The sequence below is a fragment of the Rana temporaria genome, chromosome 12, assembly GCF_905171775.1.
Source record: "Rana temporaria chromosome 12, aRanTem1.1, whole genome shotgun sequence".
Lineage (NCBI taxonomy): Eukaryota > Metazoa > Chordata > Amphibia > Anura > Ranidae > Rana > Rana temporaria.
The window spans coordinates 123,960,677-123,987,204 of NC_053500.1; the positions used below are offsets into that span (position 1 = coordinate 123,960,677).

A 26,528-nucleotide genomic window follows, 5' to 3' on the forward strand; every position below is an offset into this window, starting at 1 on the left:
TTTTTCCCAAATGACCAGTACCGCCAGCTATAGACGGCAGCACTGATGTAGTCTGATGGCAGGGAAGGCTCCCTGCCAGCAGAAAATAAAAGCACAGCAGAAGTGATTGTGTGGATGGGAGTATCAGCTCTTTTTTTTTTCATTTAACAGGTTGGTTGAATGAAAAAAAAAAAAGAGTAATGTCTGGCCTGCCTTACATTCGCTCTAAAGATCAGCAATTCATTGGGAAGGAGGAAACTTTGGCCCGAATTCTCAAAGACTTACAACGGCGTATCAGTAGATACGCCGTCGTAAGTCCGAATGTGGCACCGTCAATTCTCAATCTGAGATACGCTTATCTGTTGCTAAGATACGACCGGCGTAAGTCTCCTACGCCGTCGTATCTTAGCTGCATATTTACGCTGGCCGCTAGGGGCGTGTACGTTGATTTCCGCCTAGAATATGCGAATGCCGTAGATACGCCGATTCACGAACGTACGTACGTAAAGATAAAGCTGCTCTCTAGGTGGCGCAGCCCATGCAAGGTATGGACGTTGGAACAAGCGTATCTTTTTACGTCGTTTACGTAAGTCGTACGTCACAGGCATTGAGCCGGCGTATCTTAGGGCGTAAATTCGACGTGATACTGAGCATGCGCCGTTCATTCGGCCATGCATCTACATGGGGTCAAGCTTAATTTAAATACAACGCGTCTACTTTGAAATACGCGCGCTTACGCTGGCCCATTTACGATACGCCGCCGTAACTTAGGACGCAAGTGCTTTGTGAATACTGCACTTGCCTAAGTTGCGGCGGCGTAGCGTAAATAAGATACGCTACGCCCACACAAAGTTACGCCGCCCTACGTGAATCTGGGCCTTTGTCTTTAACACAGCTGCAAGCACTTGGGGTCCGTTCACACCAGTGGGCGTGGGTTATGGTCCATTTAATGCGTGCCCTCTGTTGTGTGGAAGTGGTAAAATATTTTGCATTGTTGAATTTTTCCTTTTTAGCCAAAATTGATGAAAGACAATTCATTGCACTTTATGTGCTGTCGTGACATGCGTTGTGCTGCAATAAAAATGGAGACATGCTGTATTTTTACACAACACGCCACAGCTCATACATGGTGTGAACAGAGCACATACAGAGTACCGTAATTGTTTTCTCTCTGTACCAAGTGCGAGTTCACACCAGACGCAGTTCCGTTCAGTTCCATTCGTGTTTTTCTGCACAAAAAGAATGCACAGTGTTTTCCATCTATTCCAATGGCTCTAGTTCACACCATGCAGTCAGTTTCCGGTCAGTTTCTGCACTGTAAACTGATCGGAAACTGACTGCATGGTATGAACTAGAGCCATTAGAATGCATGGAAAATGCTGTGTATGCAGAATTGAATGAAACTGCATCTGGTGTAAACTGTACAAAGCTTGCTAATATAGTAAGGGAGGAGTGCACTTAAAATTAGCTGGAAGATGTTCAGATGTCATGATTTTTTTTCTCATATCTTTACTATGGTAATCATTCATTCTTGCTGCTGTCACCTTTTCAGCTAGAAGATGTTTTCACAAAAAAAATAATTACTTTGCAGTTTGGGAAAGTAACAACAATCAGCATTTGTGGCTCACCATCAATTACTGTAGAATGCTCTTGCTCATAGAACAGATAGATCTGTTGATTGCATGAGAAGTAGACTGGGCACTGCACCCTCTTCCCTCACTTATGGGGAGCTGCTTTGCTTATGCCGGACATTCTCTCCCATACGCACTGCTGAGATACAGGGGGCGGAGCTAGTGTAATTCACTGATGGTACCCTCGGCCAATCAGAGTGTATGGATCCTTTCTCACACTCCCTCCACCAACAAAAGACAAGCGTGGGTGCCCAGCAAGAAAGACTGTCACTGTATGGGCGGGAGTTAGGAGGAAATGGGCGTTTCGTGAAATCTGTGGGGAAGGAACTCCATGTTGTGCTACACTACACTGTGTAGAACTCGGCATAGCGCCCCGAGATTATGATTACCAATACCGCCTGCCGACCACGATGTACATATCAATCCCGCCGGAAGACCACAATTTACCTATCAATACAGCCCACAATTTACATATCAATTGTGTATACACACACACACACACAGAGCAAACCGCATTAATGACTCACTGGGCTGGGCCTATTTCAAGGTAGGGGCCTGGAGCTATAGGTCCAATAGCCATATGTTAAACCGGCCTGGCCGGGCACCTCTGTGATAGCTGCATTTGTTTATTTTTCTTTAAACATTTTACCTCTATTTTCACCTGGTGAAAGTAGTAACATTGCCAAATCTTACTCCAAATCTCTTAAGATAGGTAGTCAGAGGCAGCAGTACCTTAGGTTGATATACAGCTATGAGGCTCAATGCACAGGAAGCACACTGCTATTTTTCTTAAGAAATTCTAAATCTTTTGGGTTACTTCTTAGTTGAAATTAACATTTGAGGATCTTCCATATACGATAGTAAATCTTGACCTTTTGAGTTCAGGTGCACTTTAATAGTATTGGAAGGACTGATATATTTACCTATTCTGTAGAAAATGTTACTCCAGGCTTCCCACTTGTAAATAGTGTTATGATGACAATAAAGTACAGGTGAACTATAAAGGGGGGTCTTAGGCCCCAAAAATATAATACATGGTTTTGCTTGTAAAACCAAACCTATATTTTAACTATAATTGTACAGTCGTATTAAAATGCAACTATTCTGATTTGATCCCTTCTCTAAATGACCCACTTTGTTTGAATTCTGTACAAAGCAGGAGGCAGAAGGTACCGGGAAAGAAGAGGACGAGACAGATGCTGGTGCTGCCCAGGATTCTGAGGTCTTCATTGAGAAAAGCTTGGCTTCATCCCCAGAGGTGCCTCCACTTTCCTATTTTCCTGTGCATTCAATTCTCTCAGACCATCATCTTTTAGAAAGCCTGTTAAAAGTAGAAATTAAATCAATAACTCTGTCAAATCATGCTCCCATATTGGTTGTCTTAGGTTTGAAGGCTCTCCCAGTGAGACAGATAATCTGGAGGCTAGATAAGTCTCTTTTACATGATCATAGGGTGGCCAAAGATCTAGAGTTAGGCTTGGACCTCTTTTTTTTGGGAAGCACACAAGGCTTACATGAGAGGAAAATGAATAGCAGAGAGGGTTAAAAATTAAGAAAGCATGGCGAGCCTAGTTGAAACTCCTTCTTCGTGAGATCCAAAGATTAGAGCAAATACATAAAGAAACAAATAAAAATCAAACCGTGGTGAGACTAGCAGATAAAAGGAAGGCCTTAAAAGCTTTGGTGGAACAAGATACTACGCGGGCATTTATTGGAATAGCAAAACGCAATTTTGAGATGAGAAATAAACCAACAAAACTGCTGGAAGGAATATTTCGGGCAAGGAATACAGTTATATAGCTAAAATCAAGGATAGGAAACGAGAGTTGAAATATTCCACATGTGATATCATTAGGGGGACTTCCAATATCTGAATTACTCTTTAAACACCTCCATGTGATCTGGCCGATGAGAATTGAGAAGAAAGCACTAAGCCCACCTATGCTTTAGTTGGGTGTGTAGGGCAATACACAGGCAAAGAATGTTTTCATCTATTTGTAAAGTTACATAAGAGCAGAACATTTTATTATCTGTTTCACATATTAATACATATAAAAATTCATTTTAAACAAACCTGTCAAACAAATGGCACACAGGTGCCATCTTAGACCTTCCTAAATTGCTTTTAATGGATAAGTGGATGTCTGTACTGCATTTTAACATCTTCCATCCAAAGAAAGTCTTGTAAAGTTGAATAAACGATTAGGAGAACTGTAGACTACTGATGGAATAAAAGTTGCCTTTCTTTAGAAGGTCAGTCCAAGCAAAAGTGTTCAGCTAAACGTGAAGCCCGATGCAGGATTTTTATACCTCTTGAGATCTTTGGCGGTACAATCTTCCTGCCATGCCTACTGGCTTTTTTCCTGCCTAGATTGAAGCACTCACTATTTCTACTCACTTTCTGTATGCTCCTGTTGATTTTCATTGGTATCAAAGCATTGCGGCTATGGCAAAAATTTAATTCCATGGAAAGCAACCTATTCAACTGACTGGGGCCCTCAGGAACCACTCTGTAATTGCGTGCAATGCATGTGATTATGGTGGTGCAGTCTTAAGGGTTAGAACAGGCAGTGAGGAGACCACATATCTATCGCCTCCTAGCCTCCTGTCAACCATGTTTCAAAAGGGCAGCAAGGGGCTGTTTTTACTACATATATTCAGTCTACCATGAGTCTACCATGAGTACTGTGGTGACAGGGTCTCCTAAACTGAATTCCACCCTAACTGAATGTGGAGAATGGTGGTTACCGTTAAGTTCAGCTGATGATCTCCTCTTGCTGCTTATGCGATTGCTGTCGGCTATAACTATGCGCCAGCCCTCCTCCATAGGGAATCTTGTCACACTCACAAGGACAATAAAGGGTAGACTTTTAGGATCTAATCTCCAGAGCTAAGTATAATTTTTCACACAAGTGTCCCTAATCAGCCTGTACTCAAAATCAGTATATTTGTTGTTCTACAATATCATGAAAATGGCAGTCCATGTACATTACATGTGTTTTTTAAACACTGTACTTTACATTTGATTAGTAAAAGTGTACTTCCAGCCCAAAACTTTCTCTTTAGATTTAAGTATACTGGGACAGTGGTCACCAACCCTGTCCTCAGGGCCCACTAACAGGCCAGATTTTATATATTACCTTGGGGAGATGCAGACTAGAATACTGCAATTACTGAGCAGCAAATTATATCATCTGTGATGTATTTCAGTTATATTGCAAACCTGGCCTGTTAGTGGGCTCTGAGGACAGGGTTGATGACCACTGTACTAGGGAATGGTTAAAACCCTTCTCAGTTTTCTTTTTTTTGTCTGTGCCCCAAGCAAGAGCTTTCCCTTCACAATTTGTTAGACCTAACAGGATGTGAAAGGAAATCTTTCTAAAGTGAGGGATAATCCCCCTGGACAGCACCAGAACAGGCACCCCATTGGAAGATTTTCCTTCATCTGTGGTGACAATTGTAATTTTTTATATTTCTTAACACTCTTGATTTCAGGGACAAAGGTCACCGTTCTGGTGGTAACAGGTTACTGTTTTCGTGGCAACTCAAAATGTTGCATATTTCTTCACTTTCAGTAGTGGTGACATAAGTAATTAAAGACAAATAGAGAAGTTGAATCTCTCCAGAGGGGATTCACAAAGCAAATGAAACTTGACAGGGGTACTAATCCTTCCCTACGCTATTCAAAATTGACATTTGTGCCAAAAACAAATGCAAGTGATAATTATAGACGTTTTCACTTTCATAAACAGAAATTAAAAACCTAATCTTTGAAATAGTGATCCAGATTGTAGAAGAGAAATCTAGGGAAAACACTTGAGTAAAGCAATTATTGTAAAAACTATATTTGCTGTCGTCGTAAGTTTACAGCTAACCCCTTTTGCTCTGGTCACCATGCAGGGCATGGAGCATTGGGTTTTTATAGAAAGGCCAACAGAAAAGTCTCCTACACCACTTGAAGAGGTTCAAAAAATGCAGTCTGTCCAGATTCCTGGACAAGAGTTGTCCTCCAATAGGGAAGAACACCCCCAGAAAGACCACCCTCACAAGGATAGGGAGGAACGAGAAATGGTGCATCTACCTGAGGAGAAATCAGTATCTATGATGAAGGGAGTTGAAAGAAGAAAGAGGCTACCACGGAGAGAAGAGCGCCTAGTGATGGTCACTAGTGAATGGGATATCATAGAAAGCAAAGCAAGAACAGCACCTGATGGTGCCCCTGCGGAAGATGGTAGGGAATGGGCGCTCAGGTTGGAAAATGGCAAAGCAACGTCCTGGGGAAAAGGTGAACCATCAGATTTGAGAGGGAAAAATGGAGTGGACAGAGAAGAGACCAGCACAAGAAGGATAGGGAGAGGATTCGTGGGATCAGCAGAAGGACACCAAGAAATGGGTAGAACGATTGTTGAGCTTGGGGAAAGCAGACGCGTCATTTTGTGCGAAGATGAAGCTGATGACAGTGCTGAAGAGGGAGAATGGCACAATGTGGCCCACTGGGAGGACCAACCAAAATCTTTGATATGGTGTGAGAGTGCAGGATACCAAAATAAAAAAGAAAACCTGGAGAACATGGACATTTATGCATCACCAAACAAACTTGGGAAGCATTTTGTTGTCTTGGATGACCAAAAGGAAAAAAGTCAGCTAGAGGAGACAATGTCAAAACTGTCTAGAGAGTACATCACTACTGACATTCTTATTCCAGATGATCATAATGAAGATTTAATAGAAGAGGAACATGGTAGGACCATTATCAGTACAGAAGAGGCAGGACCTTCGGGTCTGGTAAATGAACAGTTGTCCTCAACTGTACAAATGACAACTGAGAGGAGCACGGAGGACTTACCACTGGAAGACTGGGGTCCACCAGTGCTTCATTTTATGTTGCCAACCATTATTCCACTACCAGTGGCTGCTCCCAGGGAGAGAGTTCACCAAGAATTAGCCACAGATAGTAATCCAACTGAAAGAATTCTTCTACAGCCAAATCACAGCCATCACGATGCCTATTATTATGAAGGAAATGCAAGCCCTGCTGAATCCACAACTGGCACGCCTGGAGACCTCTCCTCTCCAGATTCGGGCTGTGAAATAATGCTCACAGATGCGGTGGTAACTCCTGATCAGCATGTTTGTAGGGGGGAGGGAAAAGGCACCAAACCTGCTTTTTGTGGGCCCATTGTGATTTGCCTAGCACGCCAGACCCCTGTTTGAGCCAACTGAGGGGGCATGATGTCGTAGTGGGATCTGTCTGCCTGTCTGTACCAAAATCCTCCCAACATTCGCTTCTGGCTGAAGTATCGTCTGGCTTAAAATACCCCGCACCCCCCAAATATCAGGCTGAAAAGCATGGAAGCTAAAGAGGAGACGGGAGGGAGTTGCTGGAGGAGGGCTAAATGAGGGGGTGCAGCCACGGCTAAACTGGTAGTATCAGTAAAAATGCATCTCCTGCACTCCAGGAATGAGCGCTTCCAGTGACACTACTGTGAATCATTGGCTCTGACAGCTAGTTCTTATTCATCTGGGAAAACCAATACTTGGCAGATATTCTGCAGTTCATGCCCCATGTTAAATACATGAGTGGACTGAAAAAATATGTCTTGCGCTTTGCACCTCTATGGAAAAGAAAAGGTTACTAATCTCCATCCCACCTCCTCCCTACTCACTGCACTGAGGCTGCTGTGATCCTGCTTTTGTGCTCTGCATATGGACACCGATTCACTAGGCTGCATTAAAACTTGAAAGAGCTTGTACCATGTTTGGTGTCAAGACCAAGATGAACTACTTGAAGAAACATGTAGCTATATTCAGCTCTATTTCCAAAGATATCCAATTTTTTTTTTTAACTCTTATTTCCTTCTACTTACCGTTATACCCCTATCTCTTTCTGTTAGAAACGTTTGCCTAAAAACCATAGCCATAGCATCTAGGTTGATTCCAGCTTGCATTTTGTAACCTAAACCATATGGACACCTGTCCATCACACCTACGTTATGGCCAAGGTATGTGGACATCTCTCTAACTTAGTTCAGGTGTGTCTAGGGAAAGGTACTATTATGGATACAGCACATAAAGACATGTTAAGCAATTGTGCACTTCCAGCCCAGTGGCAACAGTATGGGGAAGGCCATTTTCTGTTCCAGCATGACTGTCCTTGTACACAAACACAGGTGTGTAAGCACATGGTTTCAACATGAGTCTCGTGTGTAGGACTGTGAGTGGCCTGCACAGAGCCCCAAACATAACCCTATCAAACTCTTTTGGGATAAACTGAAACAACAATTGCGAACCAGGTTTTCTTGTAAAACATTAGGCTTTGACTTTACAAATTCTCTTTTGATTAAATGGGCACACATTGACAATGACACACTCCTAAATCTTGTGAAAAACCTTCCCAGAAGAGTGGAGGTCTCTATAGCCCCAACAGGGTTGGGGGAAACTTAGGCCCAGATTCTCAAAGGAAATACGATGGCGTATCTCCAGATACGCCGTCGTATCTCTAGTCTGAGCCACCGTATCTATGCGCCTGATTCTTACAATCAGTTACGCATAGATTTGTATTAGATCCGACCGGCGTAAGTCTCTTACGCTGTCGGATCTTAACTGCATATTTACGCTGGGGGCGTGTACGCTGATTTACGCCTAGAAATATGTAAATCAGCTAGATACGCGAATTCACGAACGTAGAGATACGCCGTTTACGTTAGGCTTTTTTCCGGCGTAAAGTTACCCCTGCTATATGAGGCATACATGCGGCGTAACAATGTTAAGTATGGACGTCGTTACCCACGTCAAATTTTGAAAATTTTACGTCGTTTGCGTAACTCGTCCGTGAATGGGGCTGGACGTAATTTACGTTCACGTCGAAACCAATACGTCCTTGCGGCGTACTTTAGAGCAATGCCCACTGGGATATGTCCACGGACGGCGCATGCGCCATTCGTAAAAAGCGTCATTTACGTGGGGTCACATAACATTTACATAACACACGCCCACATCTTCCAAATTTGAATTAGGCGGGCTTACGCCGGCCTATTTACGCTACGCCCCAGCAACTTACGGAGCAAGTGCTTTGAGAATACTGCACTTGCCTGTCTAAGTTGCGGAGGCATAACGTAAATGGGATACGTTACACCGCACAAAGATACGCCGCTGTACGTGAATCTGGGCCTTCATATTTATGCCCATGATTTTGGAACAGAATGTTCAACAAGCTCATATACTATAGGTGTGATGGTCAAGTATCCACAAACCTTTGACCATAGAGTGTAGGTTTTTTTTAACATTAGATTGATGCTCATTTTGTCAAGGGGAATCGGGTAGTTTTTTTAAAATCGAAGCAGTACTTACCGTTTTAGAGAGCGATCTTCTCCGCTGCTTCCGGGTATGGTCTTCGGGACTGGGCGTTCCTATTTGATTGACAGGCTTCCGACGGTCGCATACATCGCGTCACGAGTAGCCGAAAAAACCCTAACGTCGGTGCGGCTCTATACGGCGCCTGCACACCGCCGTTCGGCTACTTTTGGAAAATCGTGACGCGATGTATGCGACCGTCGGAAGCCTGTCAATCAAATAGGAACACCCAGTCCCGCAGCCCATACCCGGAAGCGGCGGAGAAGATCGCTCTCTAAAACAGTAAGTACTGCTTCGATTTTAAAAAAACTACCCGATTCCCCTTGACAAAATGAGCCTCAATCTAATGTTAAAAATTAACTTTTTTGGTGAACCTCCACTTTAAAGACAGCTGAAACCTCACTGGCTGTGCTAGAAAACAACTCTGCAACCTTTCATACAAGAGCTCCTTTGTCTCTTTTTCTTTCTTTTCTGCACATCCCGTATTATTTTTATTTTTTTCTCCAACTGTGACCAGAAAGTAGAATACACATTTCGCTGTTGCATCTCATAATAATTTAATACAGCCTAGTGAATCTGAGTCCACCTTTGCCTCGCTTGATGCTGTAGTGCCCAGCATCAGTCTCATGCATCGTGCTGCGGGTCTTGCTGTTTTCTCCTTGGGAATCCTTTACTCTAACCCTTCTCTCCTGCTCTAGAGTCAACCTCTTGAACCAACATCCTGGGAGGAAAGGGATATCCCATGTGCCCTCAGAGAGGTCTCCCTGCCGGACCAGGGGTATAGGAAATCCGGGATTGTCCATTTTCAGGTCAGGGCCATGAACGCCCTGATTTTGCCCTCTCAATTCCACTACTGTCTTGCAAAGAAATTCATGTCTGTGCATATTTATTTTGATATAATACATGTTATATACAAATGATCTTCAGATAGTCACAGATTTATAGGTTTTTACGGCATCACTTCTATGGATGGTTGTACATTGGACTTCTTTATAAAAAAATTGAGAGGAAGAAAAGTGTCTTTGATCATAGCAGCCAATAAGTATTCAGTTAACATTCGATCAAGGAAAAGCCACTCCAGGTAGGTCCATTCATACACATACCCCACACATCTTCCAATTGGTTGTTGACTTAGCTTGCAAGCTGTACAAAAAGCAACAAATGCCTCATTTCCACTGAGCGGATCGGTTCGGTTCGGTACGCTTTTTTGGGTGTTTCCATTATGAAAGCGTGCCATAAAAGCGAACCGTACCGGACCATTCTGGGTCCTGCTTCAGATGTGGGGCCATAGAGAATGGAACGGTTCCATTAGGGCGGACCTACAAATACATCTCACTGATTGGTGGACGTGCTAGGCTTTTTTTCTAAACCTTGCATGGTCCCGGATGGTCCGATTTGCAGTGGAAATGCTCTGCAGAATAGACTGGACCATTCTAACCCGTTCCATTCTAAGCGACCCGAACCGATCCGCTCAGTGGAAACGAGGCAAAAGAACATCCGGATAGCCGTACTCCAATGCAATCCACTTTATTGCAGAAATAGAGACATGTACATTAGGCTTTTATTGACACAGAGGGGGACAAGAAGGTCGACATTGTTCGCGCTATCTGCACTTAGTCATATCCAGTTGACATTAGTTTGAAAGTCAAAACTTGGGTATGAATTGGTTGCTATGACCAACATAGCTGCTTTTCTTTTGTCCAAAGCTAGATTTGTGTTGTCTGCACATCTGATGATTTCAAAGGTTTGCCCCAATGTGCATAAAGCAATATAAACTAGATTTAAAAATCCTAGATGTACTGTAGTTCCTTATCTCTTTTGCTAATATAAGATTTTAAATGTAATTGTTATTCTAATTACCCTAGACATAAATCTGTTAATTTTGTATATAGATATTGGAATGTTGACATTGATCAAGTGGTGATGAGCTGAGAATAAGTTCCATATATAAGTTTCTTCATTCTCAAATGGACTATTTCTAAAAAAGCAAATAATAAGATGAGAGGGGTGTTCTCAGCAACCTCAGTATAATTAAACCAGTACATGTTTAGTTTTTCTACTTGTACTGTATGTATTTTCACAGAATATAATTCGTTTTCTAATTCGTAATTTTAAAATTGTATTCAAAACGCTTATGGAAGGGCAAAATCACGCATCTGTCTGAACTCATCTGAATTCACCTCTTCACCAACCACTTATTTCACTGTGACTTTCCCCATCATGGCTTTTTGAATTCCCCCAGAGAGTGAGCAGCAGGGAGGCAGAGGAAGGGCGAACAGCAGGTGACGAGGAACAAGGAGCTGGCCTTCTAAAAGAAAATCAACTAGGCATTGAGAGGAAGTGTTCAAGCATAACCGTCAGCTCTACATCCAGTCTGGAAGCCGAGGTGGACTTCACAGTGATTGGAGATTACCACTCCAATGTAGGCTTCGAGGATTTCACCCGCAGCCTCCCTGAACTGCATCGAGACCAGGGTGATGGGGCCGGTGGCACAGAGAATAACCTTGCAACAGCTCAGCAGGAAGTACCTGATGAAGACAAGCAGGAGGAGGGAATAACAGAGGTACAACGCTACGGCTCTGGAAACCGCCACTTATCAATGTTGTAATCCTGAATACCACAACTTGGCTTCTCCGGTTTTCCATCCATCCCTAAGTGTTTAACTGCATGGAATGTATTAAAAAGTGCATGAAATCGCCAAGCACACTGGTCCATATTCCCCGTTCCACATTTGTTCTTGACCATCGTGTTTGTATTATACCATAACTATGCTGTGACCTCTGTTTGCATGCCCCTGTATTATCTGTTACCTTTGACTTGCATGCAGTTGACAGCCAACCACCGAGCCAGGTAATATATTGAATGTCATCTGCTTAGTCACATGGCATCATGAGTATATGTATTTTGTATGCATATATGTCTTCATTTTATTAATTGTTATCCCATGCATGTTTCTAATTCACATTGTGCGTGGCCTTAAAATGTTCTATGTATCATACAGATAGTACCCATAGCAGTCTGCTGTAATGTCCTCTCATGGTAATGGACAGCACTCAATTTTCTCTCTCATGGTAATGAATTTATTTGTTCCCACAGTCACACTGGACAGAGAAACATGTCATCAGCAGTGTGAGTACAGTTAGCAGCACAGATGGGGAGAAAATCACAAATATACAGATTACTTCCATGCAAACCACTCAGGTAAGCATATGCAATACAATCTATTAAGGTACACAAGTTCATTCTGGTAAAAACAGAAGCACATAAGCTTCCAGATGGTGCCCTCTGTATGCTATATAGGAATGCATTTCTACCCCCCTCCCCATTTTACGTTCTCTACAGTCTCAGTACACATGGAGAAAGATGTATACTGAGGGCCAGATCCACAAAGGAGTTACGCTGGCGTATCTATTGATACGCCGCGTAACTTCTAGTTTGCTCCGGCGTATCTTTGTTTTGTATCCACAAAACAAGATACGCCTAAAGCTGGGCTAGATCTGACTGGCATACGTCTTAGTACGCCGTCGGATCTAAGGTGCATATTTACGCTGGCCGCTAGGTGGCGTTTCTGTCGATTTCCGCGTCAAGTATGCAAATTAGCTAGATGCGGCGATCCACGAACGTATGCCCGGCCGGCAATTTTTTTTACTTTGTTTCTGTAAGGCTTTTTTCGGTGTATAGTTACCCCTGCTATATGAGTATGGCCGTCGTTCCCGCGTCAAATTTTTAAATTTTTACGTCATTTGCGTAAGTCGTTCGCGAATAGGGCTTTGCGTAGAATGACGTTCACGTCGTAAGCATTGGCTTGTTGCGGGTTAATTTTGAGCATGCGCACTGGGATACCCCCACGGATGGCGCATGCGCCGTTCAAAAAAAAGGTCATTTATGTCGGGTCAAGATGTATTAACATAAAACACGCCCCCATCACATACATTTGAATTGCGCGCCCCTACGCCGGGAGATTTACGCTACCCTGCCGTAACTTTAGAGGCAAGTGCTTTGTGAATACAGCACTTGCCTCTCAAAGTTGTGGTGGCGTAGCGTTACGACGGTACGCTACGCCGGAATAAAATGATGATCCGCTACGTGGATCTGGCCCTGAGTATATAAATCTTGCATGTATGTGGGGTGGGGGTGGGGGGTGGCTGGGGTGTTGGTGAAACATTTAAATTTCAATTATTATATACAGTATGTGCCACCAATGCAGGGCTCCTAAGCAGGGCATGTGCACTCAAGCAGCCCAACTTGTATAAAGACTGGCTTGCATAAATGGTTACAGAACATATCTTTATTCATATTAGAAACTATTTGCATTTAAAGCAGAACTAAACTCACGGCAGGTCTGCAAAGCAATTGCCATAACGCCACTGTCATCTTCTGGGTTTTATTTTGGCCCAACGTCTTCTCTCTTCAAATATTGACCGACTACAAATGAGCATTTTTTTTTTTTTAGCAGTCAATGGGCTTTTAGTTTACTGTAGTGAGAGCAGAAAATAACTAGGTCCCTTCCCTCTGCACCTTTTTGTTTGCCCTTTTTAAGACAAACCCGTAATTTGGTCATTCCTAATAAAGTGTTGACGTTATTAGAGGGTATTTTCTATGCACCCCCCTGCCGTTCTATTTGGTGAACCAAAACCTTGCAATATCATTTTGTACGTTTTCATAGAATAAGATCATAGAATTATGATCCACTATAGATATGATTCACTATGTGCCTACCTTTGTAAATTCTCACAGTAGCATTACTTTTTTTTTAATAATATATTTATATATATCCTATAGATATATATATAAGGATGTGTTCGGTTTTGAAGAAGGGCGTTATTAATATAGCCCGAAACTGTTAGCTTTCAACACTATTGAACTTTTTGTATTGTCGTAAAAAAAAAATTTTATGCAGTAAAAGTAAATTTTATATGCAGTAATCCTTCTGTGTTTTTTATATATATATATTCACTTGACCTCCGGAAGATGTATCCCCCTTCATGACCAGGTCATTTTTTGCAATACGTCACTGCGCTACTTTAAAGGGTCACTAAAGGATTTTTTTTTAGCTAAATAGCTTCCTTTACCTTACTGCAGTCCTGGTTTCATGTACTCATTGCTCGTTTTTGCTTTGATGTTGCTGTAATACTGCTCTGTTCTGGACACTTCCTGGTTGTCTGGCTCCTTATAAAAAAAGTAATGGGAGAGTTTAGTTTCGTTTTCCTAGCCATGACTCTCTATGGCACTGTCCAGCACAGAGGCATAAAATAACATGCAAAGACTAAACTAGTTTCAGTTTCGTTTTTGCATCTAAGAGGCATAATATATGATTGATTTTTATCTATTTTTAATCGTTTTTAAAAGGAAACAGTTAACTATTATGTCTCTATACCCTGTAAACAGTCATTTCAGCAAAAAAAAAAAAAATTTCCTTTAGTGATCCTTTAAGTGCCGGTTCACACAGGGGCAACCCGACTTACAGTGCGACTTTGCAAGGCAACTTCAGCACGACTTTATAGGTAAAGTTGATCAAGGGTAAATCCAATTGCCTCTCGGGGGATCAGGAAGGAATCTTTTCCCCTGCTGTAGCAAATTGGATCATGCTCTGCTGGGGTTTTTTGCCTTGCTCTGGGTCAACTGTGGGTTTAGAATTGGGTATATGGGATTGTACGATATTTTTTTTTAATGGTTGAACTGGATGGACTTGTGTCTTTTTTTAACCTGACTAACTATGTAACTATGTGACTTCAGCGCGACTTGGAGCAACTTACAACAAGACTTAAAGTTGCCTCCAGGACAGGCGACCTTGGCTGTGGCCAATCACAGAATAATCAGTTCTGTAAACTATTTTCTCTTCCTGTAAAGTTGCTTCAGTTAAGACAGAGATCCAACTTTGGAGGCGACTTCCATTGAAATCAATGGGTACAAGTTGCCTACAAGTTGTCTAGAAGTTGCCTTGAAGTAGTACAGGAACCTTTTCTGAAGTCGGAGCGACTTCAGTTGTGTACATTAAGACGGCTCTCATTAATTTCAATGGAATTGCTCATGTCGCGCGACTTGGGGCGACACAAGTCGCTGTAGTGTGAACCGGCAATAACTGAAAATCGTGTGATCATGCAACGCTGTGCCCAAATAAAATTGATGTTCATTTTTACCACAAATGGCTCTCTTTTGGTGGTATTTGATCACCACAGCGTTTTTTATTTGCGCTATAAACAAAAGAAGAATAAATATTTTGAAAAAAATTTAATAAAAAAATAAAATGAAATTTCTTTATAAATTTAGGGCAATATGTATTCTGGTAAAAAAAAATCCCAATAAGCGTAAATTGATTGGTTTGCGCAAAAGTTGGTTGATTTACTAAAGGCAAATAGACTGTGCATTTCGCAAAGAACAGTTGCTCCAGAGCTTAATAGATGAGGTAAACCTTCACTTTGAAAAGAATACCCAATCATGTGAAAGGAAAGTAAAAAAAAACAGGATTTTTCCTTGCTTGTGATTGGGTACTCTTTGCAATGTGAAGTCTTACCTCATTTACTAAGCTCTGGAGCAACTGCTCTTGCAGGGTGCAACTGCATTTTGCAAAGTACAAAGTCCATTTGCCTTTAGTAAATCAATCCCATAGTGTCTACAAATTATGGTATATAGCAGGGATATGCAATTAGCAAACCGCCAGCTACAAGTCCCATGAGGCATAGCAAGAATCTGACAGCCACTGGCATGACACCCAAAGGCAGAGGCATGATGAGACTTGTAGTTTTGCAACAGCTGGAGGTCCGCTAATTGCATATCCCTGGTATATAGTATACTGGAACTTTTATTCATGATTTTTTTTATACTAGTGATGGCAGTGATCAGCAATGTTATAGCGGGACTGCGATATTGCAGCGGCCAATCGGACACTAACTGACACTTTAGACACTTTGTGGGAACCAGTAACACCAATTCAGGGATCAGTTTTAAAATATGCACTGTCACTGTACTAATGACACTGGCAGGGAAGGGGTTAAACATTGGGGGCGATCAAAGGGATAACTGTGTTCCTAGCCAGTGTTTATGTGTGTACTGTGTTCGGTTCTTTTACTAAGGGAAGTGATGATATTTATTTCCTGCTACACAGGGAAACAAAATCTGCCACATCCCCCCTGTCTTAGTTTACATAGGTAGAGCTCCATTCTGTGTCTCTGACAATCGGTGGGTGCCGGCGGACATCTAGTGCCTGGCACCAGCAGATCGGCTTCTTCACAGCAGAAGTGAACTGCCGGAGGCGTGTGTATGCGCTCCCTAGGCGAAAGTGCAGAATCACGCATATATACACGTGATTCTGTGTAGGAGGGCCACCCTGTAGCAGTATATCTGCTATAGGGTGGTCCTTAAGTGGACATAATATATATAATATACTGTATACATAATATAAGATATATAGATTTTTTTTTTTTTTGCAAAAGAGAATAAGCCAAGGCATTGTTATATGTAAATCTCTACTTTTCATGCAAAGCCTTATGACTCCTGAACCTTCAAATTGGTCCTTTAATTTGATTGATGGGCTCAGGAGGCATATTCTCCAAAGAAAAACTTCCCTTCTGTGTTTGTCTGGATTTCCTCATACTGGTGTTATTCATCCAAAGTTTGGCAATATTTCTATCCCTTTCTTATTTTAACAATTCTTTATATTTTGGCAGGTGGATGAGAAGGAGCCTGTAGTCAGCAGTCATACTGTCACTTCACATACTGTACACCCAACACTGGTAAGATCTTACTCTGTAACACCAATGACTAGAACAACCCTTTACAATAAAACCTACCTGGTGTTCTCAAACAGCCAGTAACCATTGTGCATCAGGTGGCATAGTTATGCTAGTACATGCAAATGACATAGTCCCCTGTCCAGACTGAATATTGAGCCGTTTAAAATTCAGGAGATGCGACCTACCTGCGCAAGCGTTACAGAAAACATCCATAAGCTCACATCATGAAACCGACCCGTGTGCATGAAGTGAGATGAATGGCAGCCTCAGCCCAGACTCCAGCCAGGCCACGCCCCCCACACATTTCGCTCCACCCCTTGGAGCTTTAAAGGGGTTGTAAAGATTTGCTTTTTATTTTCTAAATGGGTTCCTTTAAGCTAGTGCATCGTTGGTTAACTTACCTTTTCCCAAGGGAGGGGGCGAGCACGCTGACTAACCCCCAGCCAAAACGGCTCGGATGATGGGGGCAAGCTTACTGAGGAGGAACAGGAAGTGAGAAATTCAGACAAAAGAAAAAATATTTAGAAGGGAAATCGAAGTAAAAGGTAAGTGAACCAACAATGCACTAGCTTAAAGGAACCTATTTAGAAAATAAAAAACAAACCTTTACAACCCCTTTAATCATGGAGAATAATTAAGCTCCAAGGTGCTGAGCGAAATGCATCGGGGACGTGGCCTGGCTGGAGTTCGGGCTGAGGCTGCCATTCATCTCACTTCATGCACACGGGTCTGCTTCATGACGTGCGGCTAATGGATCTTTTCCTTTGCGATTGCTGCAGCCTGGACAAACTCCCCATCCCTGCCGGCACTCACAGCAGTCTAGTTGGACTTCTTCTCTCTTCCTGAGCAGCACCTAAATTTTGTCTTCTTTTGGGCCACAATGAACATCTGTAAACCACATCCTAAATCTTCATTAACGCTATAGGTTTTTAGGCTGCTTTAAAATTTAACGCAAGTGTGAAAGAGCCCTAACAGCTTCCCCAGCTATCTTCTGTTAGCTACATAATCCACCTCTTTGTAATAGAGGTGAGAAGTGGGAAAGCAGCCTAGGAAAACAAAGCTGCTCCTCCGCAGATAAACTACAGAAAGTAAGCATTTTAACCCTAACACAGAATGTGTATTTCTGGAAAGATCATCATGTAAAAATAAAATAGGCCATTTAAAAAGAAAACAAATGCAGCCACCACTTTTAAAAACTGTGGGCCAGATTCAAGAAGCAATTGCGCCTGTGTAACCATAGGTTACACAGCGCAATTGCTTACATGCTCCGGCGTAGCGAATGCTCCTGATTCAGGAACATCGCTACGCCGACTGCAGCCTAAAATCTGCGTGGCATAAGGCTCTTATGCCACGCAGATTTTAGGCTGCATTCTTGCATTGGCCGCTAGGGGGCGCTCCCATTGTGATCTGTGTATAGTATGCAAATTGCATACTAACACCGATTCACAACGTTGCGCGAGCCCTGCGTACGCAAATTACATAGTTTGCGTACGTCGGGTTTCGCGTAAGGTTACACATCCTAATAGCAGGCGCAGCCAATGCTATAGGATACCCACGTTCCCGCGTCGCGATATTTAAAATCTACGTCGTTTGCGTAAGTGAATCGTGAATGGCGATGGACGCCATTCACGTTCACTTTGAAGCAAATGACGTCCTTGCGACGTCATTTGCCGCAATGCAAGTCGGGAAAGTTTCCCGACGGAGCATGCGCTCTACGCTCGGCGCGGGAGCGCGCCTAATTTAAATGATTCATTTACATTGCGCGCGCTTATGCCAAGCCTTTACAACCACTTTTACCTACAGGTAAGCCTAGATTAAGGCTCACTTGTAGGTGCTGGAAATATCTCCTAAACCTCCACGGTTTAGGAGATATTTACAGAAATGACGGGTGCCGATGTCTATGGCGCAGGCGCACTTTAGCAACAGCGATCGCGCCGTTCCTAAAGGAGCCCGTGCCGTGACTGGCGGCTCCTGCGCTCATGCCAATCACAGTGATGTCAACGCGGCTTCAGCCAATCACAGCGCCGGAGCCGTGATACCCGGAAGTAGCCCCCGGGAAAGATGACGGCCGCCCGAACGGTGTACAAGAATGGCTGCAGGGGGCTTCGATCGGAGGTGAGTATTACATAATGAGCTAATGAGTGCCGGAGCCCTCGAACTCGGGAATAACTCCTGGAGACATGTTGCCGTTTACAGCAGTGTACGGGGACAACTGCAACAGCTTCATTCTAAGGCCCCTTTCACACTGGGGCGGGAGGTACGGTGGCGGTGGATTTGCGGCGGTATTTGGTGGCTAGCGGTACAGTTTTAACCCCCGCTAGCGGCAGAAAAAGGGGCGGTATAGCCGCAGTTTCCCATTGCTTTCAATGGGAATGAGCGGTAAACACACCGCTCCTCTTACCACTCCAAAGATGCTGCTAGCGCACCGCTCCAGTGTGATCCGCTGTTTAGGGTCGGTTTGCAGACGCTATTTTTTGCACAATCGCGCCTGCAAACCGCCCCAGTGTGAAAGAGGCCTAAGGGAAGTATTCCATAATGAGCTAGTATGCATCGCATACTAGCTCATTATGCCTATGTCTTGCAGGTTATTTTTTTGAGAGAGTTTACAACCACTTTAAGTGCAGTTTGATGGATCAGGGTCATTGTTCTGGTTTTACAGTCTACAAGATTTCCTTTTTTTCAGCCATAAAATCCCTTATCCTGTCTGTGAACATTTACCCAGCCAATACTGTAGAGAGGTTTCATGCTGTCACCTGTAAAATTTGCAGAATGTTTTTCAAGAGTCGAGTCTTAGTGAATGCGTCCTTTGTATTTCAGGCTGAGGACAGTAGGACAGAAGCAGCTGTCGCAGACACAACACGAGCAGCAGCATCTGCTGAAAGCTCCCAGGCACTGCAAGCAGATGTCACTCGCACCCATCATGTAAGTGTTACCCAAGAATTACATTGCTATAAAAGATTTAGCGCCAATGAATCATTCACTTCACAGGTTATTTGCAGGCTGCTGCCTGTTTCACCAGATAAAATTTGCCAAAAATGTTATTTCAATCCTTCAGGTTTCCCATACGGCCACCGCAGAAACATTGTCCTCCTCGACAACCACCCATGTGACTAAGGTGAGACTATGCGGTTTTTTCAGGGTCAGGGTTTTGTGCAGGCCACTCCAGACTCCTCAAACCGTCTTTATATAGCTGGTCTTGGGCAGAGGGGCACAGTCAGGCTGGAACAGAAATGTGCCTACCCTAAACTATCGATACAAGGTTGACAGTACATGACCAAGGCAAAACGAATGTCCTCAGTCACTCACCATAAGGACCACTGTGCCCCCCTCACACTTCCTACCCATTCTATCTAAAATGATAAAAAAATGTGGCCATAGCAGCCATTTATTAACCCCCCTGGCGGTATTCCCGAGTCTGGCTTGGGGTAAGATTTTTATACCAATAGCGGTATCCCCGAGCCAGACTCGGGCTCGCCTCGCTGCAGCCAGAGACAAAGTTACTTACCTTGTCCCTGGATCCAGCGGGTCCTAGCTCGATTCACACAGTGTCCCTGTGTGCCGCCGAACTCCGTTCCCTGCGACGTTACGACGCACGGGGGGGCCTGAGAACGGCGCCAAATTCAAAAAAGTAAACAAACACATTACATACAGTATACTGTAATCTTATAGATTACAGTGCTGTATGTAAAAAAAACACCCCCCCCCCCCTTTGTCCCTAGTGGTCTGCCCAGTGTCCTGCATGCACTTTTATATAATAAAAATTGTTCTTTCTGTCTGCAAACTGTAGATTGTCCATAGCAACCAAAAGCGACAATTTGCGGGAGCCTTTAACCCTTTTTTGGCCGCTAGCGGGCGTTAAAAGCATCCCGCTCGTGACTAAAAAGTGCCTCTAAAGGGACAGTAAAGCGCCGCTTTACTGCTGCCGCCCCAGCACCTCAGTGTGTGAAAGGGCCCTCAAGGTTGCCGATCTTTGGAGGCACAATAGAGCAAACAGCAGGTTTGTATCTGTGTGACCACCTAAGACCCCTTTCACACTGAAGCGCTGCTAAAACAGCCACAAAAGAGCCAGTCGTTTGCTTTTTTTAAGGTCATGTGACAAAAAAACAAAAAAGCCCCTTTTTGCGGCCCTTTCGAGACGCTTTGGAAGCGCTGCCTATTCATTTTTTGATGGGCAGGGGCGTTTTTGGAGCACTTTTTACAGATGCTGCTTGCAAGACTTTTTCTACCGCCCTGCAAGCGTACCACCCCAGTGTGAAAACACCCATTCAAGTGAATGGGAGGCAGTAATCGAGTGCTATTTTTAGTGCTAAAACGCCTGAAAACTGCCTCGGTGTGAAAGGCGTCTAAAGGTCCCCAGCCGCACCACACTGGCTCAGGGACAATCCCAACTCCCCACAGATACCTCCATGTTCCAACTTCCTAGTTAACCCATCATTAACCTCCCTGGCGGTCTTCCCGAGACTGACACGGGGTTAGATTTTCTTGCTACTATCGGTAACCCCGAGTCAGTCTCGGGCTTGCCTCGCTAGATCCACAGGCACTTTTTACTTACCTTGTCCCTGGATCCAGCGATGCCACCGCGCTGTGTGAGCGAGCGGGACCTCGCTCGATTCACATAGTGCCTCCGTGTGACGCCGATCTCCGTTCCCTGCGACGTTACGACGCACGGGGACGGAGAACGGCGCCAAATTCAAAAACGTAAACAAACACTATACACACAGTATACTGTAATCTTATAGATTACAGTACTGTATGTAAAAAAAACACACCCCCCCTGTCCCTAGTGGTCTGCCCAGTGTCCTGCATGTCATTTTATATAATAAAAACCTTTTTTTCTCCCTGCAAACTGTAGATTGTCCATAGCAACCAAAAGTGTCCCTTTATGTCAAAAATAGTTTTAGATCAGCTAAAAAACAGCGATAATAAATTATAATCACTTGCAGAATTGTGCGATAGCGATTTGTGGGGAAATTCGTCATAAAAAAATAAAAGTAATGACAGCGACAATTCTGCAACTGAGCAAATTTCAGTGATTTTGATTTGATTACATTATTGAATAATTTTTATTATAATTATATTATTATTTGTTATAATTATTTATAATTATTTATTATATTATAATTTATAATTTTGTTTTTAAAAAAATGTAATACACGGGATGCCTATTAGAATCTTGTTTGGTCAGATTTAAGTGAGTTATTTCTAAAAATTACAGACCTACAATATAAAACGCCAAATTTCCTTGCAAATAATGGTACCGCTTTTAGCATGTTTTTTCTGAAAGAATCATACCGCCAGGGAGGTTAACTGGTGTTCAACAGAGGACTCCATACCTTAGATGGGTCCCCAATATGAGATTTCACAGTCAATTTTTGAACACCTCCAAAGACCCCAACCCGCTGGCCACAACGACCAGCAAATAGAACTGATCCAAAGCAAAACGGGAATTTTCTTCCTTGTCCGTTGCTTCCAACTACTAAAAGACTTTTCAAATCACTCCTTGAAGATGCCCCACAGCCCCTCCTCTATCTACAAACTAGCCAATCCTGGTAAGTAACCTCATATCTCCTGGTTCTAAAAGTTAGCCTTATATCTCCTGGATTCCCCTGTTCCCCTAGTCATGTTTGCCCTTTTGGCTATTTCTTTTTTTTGCTTTGGTCGTCTAAAATGTTTGAGCCCCCATTCCCACCGGTGCAGCTTTGAAATCGTGCTACTTCGATTTGCACTGCCGTTTTCATTGTGGCTTTGCGGCTTCATACAAAAAAAGTCTATGCAGGTCGCAATGAAATCGTCAAAAGGTAGTTCAGGAACTTTTTTCAAAGTCGCTGCAACATGAGTTGTGGCAATTTGAATAGTTCCATTGCCGACAATGGGGCGTGGAATTGTCAAATCACACTGGTGTGAATAGGGGTTGAATGCTGTAGCACTACCACAATTATTTAGTCTGCTTTCACATTGGGCAGTGGAGGTGCGGTGACGGTATAGCCGCGCTATTATTAGCGCCGCTATACCGTCGTATTTACCGCAATATTCGGGCGCTAGCGGTGAGGTTTTAACCCCCGCTAGCAGCCGAAAAAGGGTTAATACTGCCCGCAATGTGCCTCTGCAGAGGCGCATTGCGGGCGGTATTACCGCGGTTTCCTATTGATTTCAATGGGAAGGCGCGGTATAGGAGCGGTAAACACCCCGCTCCTATACCGCTCCAAAGATGCGGCTAGCAGGACTTTTGGAGCGGTCCTGCTACCGCACCGCTTCAGTGTGAAAGCCTTCGGGCTTTCACTTTGAAGCCTGCAGGGCAAGATTTTTTCATGCGGTATAGCAGCGCTATTTTTAGCGCTGTACCGCATGAAAAACGCCTCAATGTGAAAGGGGCCTTAATGAAAACACTGGAACTTAATATTTTGGAAGGGTGTCCACATTCCTTTTTCCATATTGGTATATGTGATGGTGAGGAGTCCACAAATGTTTGGCCATATAGTGCATACCTCATTTATAAAGGAAAAATATCAACATCAAAAACATGACAACAAAAATGTAAATAACTTGGTATAACTATATAATGACTACTGTTTACAATACAGCATTATATATTCTACTTACGGTAACTTCTTTCCACTCACTTTTCATTCCTTCATTCTTGTAACTGCAATCTAATTTCATCTTATGTATGTGCAGACTGTAAAGGGTGGATTCTCTGAGACAAGGATAGAGAAGAGGATAGTTATTACAGGGGATGAAGATGTGGATCAAGAGCAGGTAATGCATACCAACTAACATAAAATAATTGCAGATGTTAAAAAGCCAAAGGGTGTTTTTCTTTTTTACTTTTTGTTAAAAATAACATGTTATACTTACCTGCTCTGTGCAGTTGTTTTGCACAGAGCAACCCAGATCCTCCTCTTCTCGGGTCTAGTGACTTCTTCCTCCTGCCAAGTGCCCCCACAGCAAGCAGCTTGCTACGGGGGCAGCCGTGCCGCAGCTCCCTGTGTCCATTCAGACATGGAGCCGCGGCCCTGTCCTGCCCCTTTCTCTCTCCTCATTGGCTCGCTGACTTTGACAGCAGCGGGAGCCAATGGCGCTTTGCTGCCGTCTCAGCCAATGAGGCGTCCCTGTCAGCCCAGTCTCTCGTGCAGCATCGCTTGATCAAGATGAAGCTCAGGTAAGTATTAGGTAAGCTGCTACATACAGAAATCCATTAAGATAAAAAACCTTGTGCCTTTAGAACCACTTTAACCACTAGCCTACTGGTCACGTTCATCTCCTTGCTGCCCAGGCCAATTTTCAGCGTTCAGCGCTGTCGGGCTTTGAATGACAATTGCGCGGTCATGCAACACTGTACCCATCTGAGATTTTTATGATTTTTGTGAGAAAGATAGAGCTTTTTTTTGGTGGTATTTAATCACCGCTGGGTTTTTTATTTTATTGCTAAACAAATGAAAAAATACAAAAAAAAGTTTCTTAGGGCCCGATTCACAAAAGGGATACGCAGGCGTATCTACTGATACGCCGTCGTATCCCTGTTTCTATCTATGCGACTGATTCATAGAATCAGTTACGCATAGATATCCCTAAGATCCGACAGGTGTAATAGTTTTACACTGTCGGATCCTAGGATGAAGTACCGCGGCCGCCGCTGGGGGGATTTCGCGTCGTAAACCAGCGTCAGGTATGCAAATTAGCAGTTACGGCGATCCACTAAATTTTTTCCCGTCGTTACGTCGCCGCAAGTGTTAGTTTGCCGTCGCAAATATAGGGCACCTTTTACAAAGTGTAAACTTAGTACACCATGTAAAAGTATACCCGTCTTTCCCGCGTCGCTTTCGATTTTTTTTTAAATGTTTTATTTTTCCCGGCGCAAGTCTTTTTTACCCGTCGCGATTCACAAAACGTTGGCGCATCGTAACTTTGCGCAAAGCACGTCGGGAAATTTGCGACGGGAGCATGCGTAGTACGTCCGGCGCGGGAGCGCGCCTAATTTAAATGGGACTCGCCCCATTCGATTGGGCCCGCCTTGCGCCGGACGGATTTAGGATACACCGCCGCAAATTTCCAGGTAAGTGCTTTGTGGATCGGGCACTTAGCCAGAAAATTTGCGGCAGTGTAACCTAAATCGGTTACGTTACGCTGCGCCGCCTGGCTGTGAATCTGGCCCTTAGTTTCTGCTATAAAGTGTTGTAAATAAGTAACGTTTCTCCTTCACTGATATGCGCCGATGAGACTGCGCTGATGTGAACTAATAGGCTGCAGTAATGAAAAATTTCAAGGGGTGTGAATACTTTTTCAAGGCACTGTATACGACAATACCTTTTTTTTTTTCCGCTTCACCCAACCTCTTATTCCCCCTAGGCTCTGGCCATGGCTATAAAAGAGGCTAAGTTACAACACCCGGATATGCTGGTCACGAAAGCAGTGGTGTATTGTGAGACAGATCCCTCCCCTGAGGAGCCTGAAGAGAAACAACAGGTACTGTAACTTTTGTCACAGTGAACTCCTTGTATATTTTCTTTGTCAATTTATTTTTTTACACTCTTGTTTATTCCTCTTTTCTAGCAATCTTGACCTTGGATGTTGGATGTAAATTGTCCCTTTCATCTCCCTCTCTCTGTCCCTCCATCAAAAAAATAAAGACTGTCCCTCCCTTCCCCCAAACCTACACCTCATGCCAGCTGCAAAATCTCCAAACCGGCAGGGGACATCCATGCAATCAGCAAATCCATGGCAGAGAGAGAGAGAGAAACTGGTCATCCACCCCGGAGCTGATATGCCACCTCCTAAGAGTGAAGGAGGCACTGAGACACTCATTCTTCTGCATCTCCCCTTTGCTCGCTCCTCTTCTGAGAAGCATGCCTAGCAATGCGTGACTGCATGTGGCATCAGCAGGGCTAACCGGATCAGGACCGTTAGGGGAATTTCAGCTCCGTGTAACCGAACGTCTTCTGAAGTATATCCTAAAACTTTGTTTCGGGTACTCCTGCAACAAAGGGGTTAATGATCAAAGCCTCCGCCTTCTTTATATAGAAAGCTAGTTACGTCTTCTTCTTCTTCTTCAATATCTTACAGCCAGATAATCACTGATATAGATGCGTAGTGTTGTCTGAACCTGTCCTGTTTAATCTCAGTCATAAACTGTTACCTTCCGCCAGGTAGAGTTCCAGCAGGGCTCACCTTCTGAATTCCTGTCCTGCAGCATAAGCACTATGGGAAAACTAAAGTCGGCAAGCGGGTCTGGGCTCTGCCGGCTGAAAGTTCTACGGCAAAAAAATAATTAACCCGTTTGTTGCCAGCTGTGGAGCTAGAAGATGTCCCTGCTAGTTGGGGGGGATAGGCTGAGCCATTTGTGTGAAAGGGTTAACTCCGCCCAGGGGGAGGCCTGACCTACTGCAATGCTGTGCTCTCCCCCTGTCCCTACTCCTCCCTGTGCACCGTGATCACTGCTCTATAGCCAATAAAAAACAAAGTCAGTGTGATACGTTTCTTTACTTATTGTGCATGTAATTCTAGATACAGTTTCCCTAATACTGAAATTTAATTATGATAAATGATTTCCTGTATTAATAGGTGTCAATGTATTGCACAACATTTTACAGAGTGCACAGAACCATTTGCATCGGTTCCCTCCCCAGAGGAGCTTCCAATATGACATCACTAGATCACGATCAATCATACAAGCACACATACCTACAGTGCCTTGAAAAGGTATTCATACCCCCTGACATTTTCCACATTTTATAGAAAGATAATTCAGCGCTGGAAAAAATGTTTAACCACTTAACCCCCGGACCATATTGCTGGTCAAAGACCAGAGTACTTTTTGCGATTCGGCACTGCGTCG

General features: G+C 43.6%; 1 protein-coding gene across 9 annotated transcripts in view; it reads left to right on the forward strand.

Moving 5' to 3' along the window:
• The window catches only part of EPB41L1 (erythrocyte membrane protein band 4.1 like 1), a 165,319-nt gene extending 139,156 nt beyond the window's left edge, over window positions 1-26,163 (forward strand). For 5 of the 9 annotated variants that reach the window (XM_040330500.1, XM_040330501.1, XM_040330499.1 and 2 more), the window contains 11 exons: window positions 2,767-2,868; window positions 5,511-6,722; window positions 9,662-9,772; window positions 11,206-11,526; window positions 12,060-12,164; window positions 16,631-16,696; window positions 19,514-19,618; window positions 19,752-19,811; window positions 23,372-23,452; window positions 25,043-25,159; window positions 25,247-26,163. In XM_040330500.1, coding sequence (XP_040186434.1) covers window positions 2,767-2,868; window positions 5,511-6,722; window positions 9,662-9,772; window positions 11,206-11,526; window positions 12,060-12,164; window positions 16,631-16,696; window positions 19,514-19,618; window positions 19,752-19,811; window positions 23,372-23,452; window positions 25,043-25,159; window positions 25,247-25,255 — 2,289 coding nt within the window. In that variant the 3' untranslated portion in view covers window positions 25,256-26,163. The remainder of the gene's footprint in view (window positions 1-2,766; window positions 2,869-5,510; window positions 6,723-9,661; window positions 9,773-11,205; window positions 11,527-12,059; window positions 12,165-16,630; window positions 16,697-19,513; window positions 19,619-19,751; window positions 19,812-23,371; window positions 23,453-25,042; window positions 25,160-25,246) is intronic. The other 4 variants (XM_040330506.1, XM_040330507.1, XM_040330503.1 and 1 more) reach the window with 3 other exon arrangements.
• Window positions 26,164-26,528: the final 365 nt, after the last annotated feature.